General features: G+C 41.1%; 1 protein-coding gene across 1 annotated transcript; it reads left to right on the plus strand.

Moving 5' to 3' along the window:
- The first annotated feature begins 268 nt into the window (after positions 1-268).
- Positions 269-982, plus strand: LOC123093109 (uncharacterized). The gene is made up of 2 exons (XM_044515022.1): positions 269-417; positions 556-982. Exons 1-2 carry the CDS (start codon positions 342-344, stop codon positions 750-752), a joined length of 273 nt encoding a protein of 90 aa, XP_044370957.1. The 5' UTR covers positions 269-341; the 3' UTR covers positions 753-982.
- The last annotated feature ends 7,773 nt before the right edge of the window (positions 983-8,755 follow it).

Raw genomic sequence — 8,755 nt, forward strand, 5'->3', positions numbered from 1 at the left:
CAACACCAACGCACAAACACGAAAGCTACATCAGCAACTAGCAATGTGAAAACAAAAGACTGAAGCTATGCCTTGGTGGAGTAAAGAAAAATGAAAAACTCCGAGCAATCAAAACAATGATCAATAATCTACAACAACAACCATATCAGCACCAACCATCTCTTAACATCAGTTGTGATGTCATGCCAGCATTACAGATTGCCAGGTAAGGTGCCAAATCTATGCCTATAAATAGACGCGCTTCCAGCTCTGGCAAACAACAACTACATCTACACTCCACTCCACTCCATAATCATACGAGATAAGTGATACAATTTTACGTGCAAGCCTTAGAAGCAACAATGAAGAACACCAAGCTCGTGGCAATCCTTGTTCTCCAAGCCATCCTAGTCATGGGAATCCTTGCACATGTGAATGGTTCGTTGTTGTTCATGCTTATATATTCTATGTTGTTCCCTGAAGAAAGTTTGATTTCTTTTTTTTGTGATGTCAATGTGGCCTTATGTATCTTATAAACCATTACCTGACGTGATGCCATGCCATGAATGCATGCAGCCAACTACTTCCCCATATGTTGCAACGAATGCAGGTCCTTCTCAGGGGTGGTCATCTGTGACGACGCCCATCCTCAGTGCCCCAAGGGCTGCTCCACATGCCGCCCGGTGCAGACGGGCAGTGTCAAGATGTTGCAGTGCGCCGACATGCGCTCCACCATCAATGGCACACGCGATCCACGCTGCAAGAAGAACTAATAGGTTCAACCTCGGATCAAGAAATGTGTTTCGCCAAAAATAAAGCTTAGATGATATGAGCATTGTCACCTTATTTGTTTGTACATGTAGGCCCACATTGCACGCCAACAATACATCTGTGTTGTCGGTCGCCGTCATTTCGTCGTCGCCATGGTTCTTGTTTTTAATTTCCTTTTTCGAGAGTAGTCTATTGTTGCTCGCCTACCAGGTGCCCGGTGTATCCTCCCTGAATAAACACCCGTGTTGATTGTGTGTCTCCGCTTAAAACGCATTTGTTCATGTCACACAATTTTCTTAGGGACCAGTCTTTAATATCTTTCTAGTTTTCAGCCTACTTAGAACACTTATTGTCCTACAATTTTATCTGTGTCAGAAGTCAACCTTTGTGGCTGGCTAATTGTTTGCAACATTCCGAGCACTCAGGTTATAGGTAGCGTATCCTCATGGTCCCAATGCCTACACATATGTGCCAACTAATAAATTAATTTGATATACATAAATACATAAGAAATATAACACAATTTTCCACATGTAACACCCTTAAGAAGGTATGAGACCCCCCCCCCCCACACACACATAACTCTCTCACTCATTCATACATCAATGACCAATTATCCTCCTTAGTGGACAGTAGTGATGCCAAGAAGCTTGATGAGGTGTGTCGGCGGTAATGACCTGCTGCAGACCTGAAGCTGGAAGGTAGGGTGTGGATGTTGGGGTGTGTGTGTAAAAATCCAAGTGAGGGATGACATATGCCAAGATGCTCACAAACGTCCTTGCATGCAACGTACCCCTTTTCTTGGGTAAATATCATCACTCAACTATACCATTTGATGTGTTTTGCAAAAAAAAATATTGTGTGATGTGGTTAATATGGATGTAAGCCATGTTCTTCTTGAAGACATTGACACTATGATGATGATACCATGCATAAGGTGGCGTAGAATACGATGATGCTACCACATGAAGGATGGCAGTGACCCAAAGATGATGGCCGGAGAGCGCGAGCATGGAGGATCGTAGAGTAATTTTCTGTCTAGTATCATGTTCGCCACATTTGTGATGTGCATTACTTTAACTTAAAACTTGGCTGGACATCTTCATTATGGATCCAAAAATTGCCTAATAAATTAGTGCATTTGTTTCATGAAGTGCGGTTGTTATTAGTGCCTATTTACCAAAATGATTTGATTTTAGTTATTTTGTGATGTATCAGTTACTTTTTTGTGTCGATCTTGTGATGTCGTTCTTAATCATGTAACCATGCAATGTTATTAGTGTTTAATCTGGGATGTTATGGTACATGAAAGGGTAGTTGATCTAAAATTGATAATGTCAATCATTGTGTGTCCCGTGATTGGTGGGTGAAGTTGTCGGATTGAATGATTCTTTGGTTCTTGTTTTATTCATTATGAATGGGCTTTTTGGGTGCTATATGTGATGCCTTTAGTGCTTACTCCTGAAAACAAAATTATAAACTCAAGCAATGTAACATTGTTATGATCAATGCTTGATCATGCGAATCATACGACATATGTGACTTTGCAACATATATGACTACATTGCGACAATGGGTTAGTAAAAAAATGAAGGAAATATGCCCTAGAGAAAATAATAAAGTTATTATTTATTTCCTTATTTCATGACAAATATTTATTATTCATGCTAGAATTGTATTAACTGGAATCTTAGTACATGTGTGAATACATAGACAAAACATAGTGTCCCTAGTATGCCTCTAATTGACTAGCTCGTTAATCAAAGATGGTTAAGTTTCCTAATCATAGACATGTGTTGTCATTTGATGAACATGCTCACATCATTAGGAGAATGATGTGATGGACATGACCCATCCGTTAGCTTAGCATTATGATCATTACAGTTTCATTGCTATTGCTTTCTTCATGATTTATACATGTTCCTCAGACTATGAGATTATGCAACTCCCGAATACCGGAGGAACACGTTGTGGGCTATCAAACGTCACAACATAAATGGGTGATTATAAAGGTGATCTACAAGTGTCTCAACTCCGAAGGTGTTCGTTGGGTTGGAATAGATCAAGATTAGGATTTGTCACTCTGTGTTTCGGAGAGGTATCTCTAGGCCCTCTCGGCAATGCACACCACTATAAGCCTTGCAAGCAATGTGACTAATGAGTTAGTTGCGGAATGATGCATTACGAAACGAGTAAAGAGACTTGCCGGTAACGAGATTGAACTATGTATGATGATACCGATGATCGAATCTCGGGCAAGTAACATACCAATGACAAAGGGAACAACGTATGTTGTTATGCGGTTTGACCGATAAAGATCTTCATAGAATATGTAGGAGCCAATATGAGCATTCAGGTTCTGCTATTGGTTATTGACCGGAGATGTGCCTCGGTCATGTATTCATAGTTCTCGAACCCGTAGGGTCCGCACACTTAACGTTCGACGACGATTTGTATTATGAGTTATGTGTTTTGATGACCGAAGTTTGTTCGGAGTCCCGGATGAGAACACAGACGTGACGAGGAGTCTTGAAATGGTCGAGACGTAAAGATCGATATATTGGAAGGCTATATTCGGATATCGGAAAGGTTCCGAGTGATTAAGGTATTTTTCGGAGTACCGGAGAGTTACGGGAATTCGCCGGGGTAAGTAATGGGCCTTAATGGGCCATACTAGAAAGGAGAGAAGGGCCTCAAGGGGTGTCCGCGCACCCCCATGGGCTGGTCCTAATTGGACTAGGAGGGGGCAGCACCCCCCTCCTTCCTTCTCCCCTCTTCCTCCTTCCCTCCTTCTCCGACTAGGAATAGGAAAGAGGAGAGGAATCCTACTTGGACTGGGGAGTCCTAGTAGGATTCTCCACACTTGGCGCGCCCCCTTGGGCCGGCCACCTCTTCCCTCCCCTCCTTTATATACGTGGCCAGGGGGCACCCCATAGACACACAAGTTTATCTTTAGCCGTGTGCGGTGCCCCCCTCCACAGTTTTGCACCTCGGTCATATCGTCGTAGTGCTTAGGCGAAGCCCTGCGACGGTAACATCATCATCACCGTCGCCATGCCGTTGTGCTGATGGAACTCACCCTCGTCCTCAACTGGATCAAGAGCACGAGGGACATCATCGAGCTGAACGTGTGCTGAACGCGAAGGTGTCGTACGTTCGGTACTTGATCGGTTAGATCACGAAGAAGTTCGACTACATCAACCGCGTTATTGAAACGCTTCCCCTTTCGGTCTACGAGGGTACGTGGACACACTCTCCCCTCTCGTTGCTATGCATCACCTAGATGGATCTTGCGTGATCAAAGGAAATTTTTGAAATTACCGCGTTCCCTAATAGTGGCATCCGAGCCAGGTCTATGCGTAGATGTTATGTGCACGAATAGAACACAAAGAGTTGTGGGCAATAATAGTCATACTGCTTACCTGCAATGGCTTACTTTGATTCGGCGGTATTGTTAGATGAAGCAGCCCGGACCGACATTACATGACCTCGTTCATGAGACTGGTTCTACTGACGTGCTTATGCACATAGGTGGCTGGCGGGTGTCTGTTTCTCTAACTTTAGTTGAATCGAGTGTGGCTACTCCCGGTCCTTGTTGAAGGTTAAAACAACACACTTGATGAAAAATCGTTGAGGTTTTGATGCGTAGGTAAGAATGGTTCTTGCTAGAAGCCCGTAGCAGCCACGTAAAACTTGCAACAACAAAGTAGAGGAAGTCTAACTTGTTTTTGTAGGGCTTACTGTGATGTGATATGGTCAAGACATGATATGATTTGTTGTATGAGATGATCATGTTTTGTAACAAAGTTATCGGCAACTGGCAGGAGCCATATGGTTGCTGCTTTATTGTATGCAATGCAATCGTCATGTAATTGTTTTACTTTATCACTAAGCGGTAGCGATAGTCGTAATAACAATAGTTGGCGAGATGACAACAATGCTACGATGGAGATCAAGGTGTCGCGCCGGTGACGATGAAGATCATGACAATGCTTCAGTAATGGAGATCATGAGCACAAGATGATGATGGCCATATCATGTCACATATTTTGATTGCATGTGATTTTTATCTTATTATGCATCTTATTTTGCTACGTACGGTGGTAGCATTATAAGATGATTTTTCACTAAATTTCAAGGTATAAGTGTTCTCGCTGAGTATGCACCGTTGCGACAGTTCGTCGTGCCGAGGCACCACGTGATGATCGGGTGTGATAAGCTCTATGTTCAAATACAACAGGTGCAAGCCAGTTTTTGCACACGCAGAATACTCAGGTTAAACTTGACAAGCCTGGCATATGCAGATATGGCCTCAGAACACTGAGACCGAAAGGTCGAGCATGAATCATATAGTAGATATGATCAACATAGTGATGTTCACCATTGAAAACCACTCCATCTCACGTGATGATCGGACATGGTTTAGTTGATATGGATCACGTAATCATTCAGATGACTAGGGGAATGTCTATCTAAGTGGGAGTTCTTAAGTAATATGATTAATTGAACTTTAATTTATTAGTCCTGATAGTATTTTGATTATGTTGTAGACCAATAGCTCGTGTTGTAGCTTCCCTATGTTTTTTTATATGTTCCTAGAGAAAACTAAGTTGAAAGATGATAGTAGCAATAATGCAGACTGGGTCCGTGATCTGAGGTTTATCCTCATTGCTGCATAGAAGAATTATGTCCTTGATGCACCGCTAGGTGACAGACCTATTGCGGGAGCAGATGTAGACGTTATGAACGTTTGGCTAGCTCAATGATGACCACTTGATAGTTTAGTGCACCATGCTTAACGGCTTAGAATCAGGACTTCAAAGACGTTTTGAACATCATGGAATATATGAGATGTTCCAGGAGTTGAAGTTAATATTTCAAGCAAATACCCGAGTTGAGAGATATGAAGTCTCTAACAAGTTCTAAAGCTAAAAGATGAAGGAGAATAGCTCAAGCAGTGAGCATGTGCTCAGATTGTCTGGGTACTACAGTCGCTTGAATCAAGTGGGAGTTAATCTTCTAGATAAGATAGCGATTGACAGAGTTCTCTAGTCACCATCAGCAAGTTACTGGAACTTTGTGGTGAACTATAATATGCAAGGGATGACAAAAGCAATTCCTGAGCTCTTCGTGACGCTGAAATCGATGAAGGTAGAAATCAAGAAAAAGTATCAAGTGTTGATTGACAAGACCACTAGTTTCAAGAAAAGGGCAAAATGAGAGAGAAAGGGAACTTCAAATGGAATGGCAAGAAAGTTGTCACTCTCGTGAAGAAGCGCAAAGCTAGACCTAAGTCTGAAACTGAGTGCTTCTACTGCAAAGGAAATGGTCACTAGAAGCAGAACTACCCCAAATATTTGGCGGATAAGAAGGATGGTAAAGTGAATAAAGGTATATTTCATATACAGATTATTGAGTGTACTTTACTAGTGTTCATAGCAACCCCTGGGTATTTGATACCGGTTCAGTTGCTAAAATTAGTAACTCGAAACGAGAATTGCAGAATGAACAGAGACTAGTTAAGGGTGAAGTGACGATGTGTGTTGGAAGTGGTTCCAAGATTGATATGATCATCATCGCACACTCCCTATACTTTCGGGATTAGTGTTGAACCTAAATAAATGCTATTTGGCGTTTGTGTTGAGCATGAATATGATTTGATCATGTTTATTGCAATACGGTTATTCATTTAAAGTCAGAGAATAATTGTTGTTCTTTTTATATGAATAAAACCTTCGATGGTCATACACCCAATGAAAATAGTTTGTTGGATCTCGATCGTAGTGATACACATATTCATAATATTGAAGCCAAAATATGCAAAGTTGATAATGATAGTGCAACTTATTTGTGGAACTGCCGTTTGGGTCATATCGACGTAAAGCGCATGAAGAAACTCCATAAAGATGGACTTTTGGATCACTTGATTATGAATCATTTGATACTTGCGAACCGTGCCTTATAGGCAAGATGACTAAAACTCCGTTCTCCAGAACAGTGGAACGAGTTACTGACTTATTGGAAATAATACATACTGATGTATGCAGTCCAATGAGTGTAGATGCTCGCGGCGGATATCGTTATTTTCTGACCTTCACAGATGATTTGAGCAGATATGGGTATATCTACTTAAATGAAACACAAGTCTGAAACATTTGAAAACTTCAAAGAATTTCTGAGTGAAGTGGAGAATCATCATAACAAGAAAATAAAGTTTCTATGATCTGATCGCAAAGGCGAATATTTGAGTTACGAGTTTGGCCTTCATTAAAACAATGTGGATTATTTTCATAGCTCACGCCACCTGGAACACCACAGCATAATGGTGTGTCCCAACATCATAACCACACTTTATTAGATATGGTGCGATCTCTGATGTCTCTTACCGATTTACCACTATCGTTTTGGGGTTATGCATTAGAGACAGCTGCATTCACTTTAAACAGGGCACCATCAAAAATCCATTGAGACGACGCCTTATGAACTGTGGTTTGGCAAGAAACCAAAGTTGTTGTTTCTTAAAGTTTGGGGTTGCGATGCTTATGGGAAAAAGCTTCAACCTGATAAGCTCAAACCCAAATCAGAGAAGTGCATCTTCATAGGATACCCAAAGGAAACTGTTGGGTACACCTTCTATCACAGATCTGAAGGCAATATATTCATTGCTAAGAATGGATCCTTTCTAGAGAAGGAGTTTCTCTCGAAAGAAGTGAATGGGAGGAAAGTAGAGCTTGATGAGGTAGTTATACCTTCTCCCGAATTGGAAAGTAGTTCATCACAGAAATCGGTTCTAGTGATTCCTACACCAATTAGTGAGGAAGCTAATGATGATGACCATGAAACTTCAGATCAAGTTACTACTGAACCTCATAGGTCAACCAGAGTACGATCTGCACTAGAGTAGTACGATAATCCTATTATGGAAGTCATGTTACTAGACCATGGTGAACCTACGAACTATGAGGAAACGATGATGAGCCCAGATTTCGCGAAATGGCTGGAGGCCATGAAATCTGAGATAGGATCCATGTATGAGAACAAAGTGTGGACTTTGGTGGACTTGCCCAATGATCGGCAAGCCATTAAGAATAAATGGATCTTCAAGAGGAAGACGAACGCTGATAGTAGTGTTACTATCTACAAATCTCGACTTGTCGCAAAAGGTTTTCGACAAGTTTAAGGAGTTGACTACGATGAGACTTTCTCACTCGTAGCGATGCTTAAGTATACTTGAATCATGTTAGCAATTGCTGCATTTTATGATTATGAAATTTGGCAGATGGATGTCAAAACTGCATTCCTGAATGGATTTCTGGAAGAAGAGTTGTATATGATGCAATCAGAAGGTTTTGTCGATCCAAAGGGTGCTAACAAAGTGTGCAAGCTCCAGCGATCCATTTATGGACTGGTGCAAGCCTCTCGGAGTTGGAATAAACGCTTTGATAGTGTGATCAAAGCATATGGTTTTATACAGACTTTTGGAGAAGCCTGTATTTACAAGAAAATGAGTGGGAGCTCTCTATCATTTCTAATATTATATGTGGATGACATATTGTTGATTGGAACTGATATAGAATTTCTAGATAGCATAAAGGGATACTTGAATAAGAGTTTTTCAATGAAAGACCTCAGTGAAGCTGTTTATATATTGGGCATCAAGATCTATAAAGATAGATCAAGACGCTTAATAAGTTTTTTCAATGAATACACACCTTGACAAGTTTTTGAAAGCGTTCAAAATGGATCAGTCAAAGAAGGAGTTCTTGTCTGTATAACAAGGTGTAAAGTTGAGTAAGACTCAAAACCCAACCACAGCAGAAAATAGAAAGAGAATGAAAGTCATTCCCTATGCCCCAGTCATAGGTTCTATAAAGTATGTTATGCTGTGTACCAGACCTATTGTGTACCTTGCCATGAGTTTGACAAGGGGGTACAATAGTGATCTAGGAGTAGATCACTGGACATCGGTCAAAATTATCCTTAGTAAGAACTAAGGAAATATTTC

Source organism: Triticum aestivum, chromosome 1B (genome assembly GCF_018294505.1).
Source record: "Triticum aestivum cultivar Chinese Spring chromosome 1B, IWGSC CS RefSeq v2.1, whole genome shotgun sequence".
Taxonomy (NCBI): Eukaryota; Viridiplantae; Streptophyta; class Magnoliopsida; order Poales; family Poaceae; genus Triticum; species Triticum aestivum.

What these genes read in the sequence shown, in the direction of transcription:
- LOC123093109 (XM_044515022.1), top strand. Translation starts at nt 342, where the DNA reads ATGAAGAACACCAAGCTCGTGGCAATCCTTGTTCTCCAAGCCATCCTA. An exon ending in AATCCTTGCACATGTGAATG is followed by an intron (nt 418 to 555) that starts GTTCGTTGTTGT and finishes GAATGCATGCAG; the next exon opens with CCAACTACTTCCCCATATGT.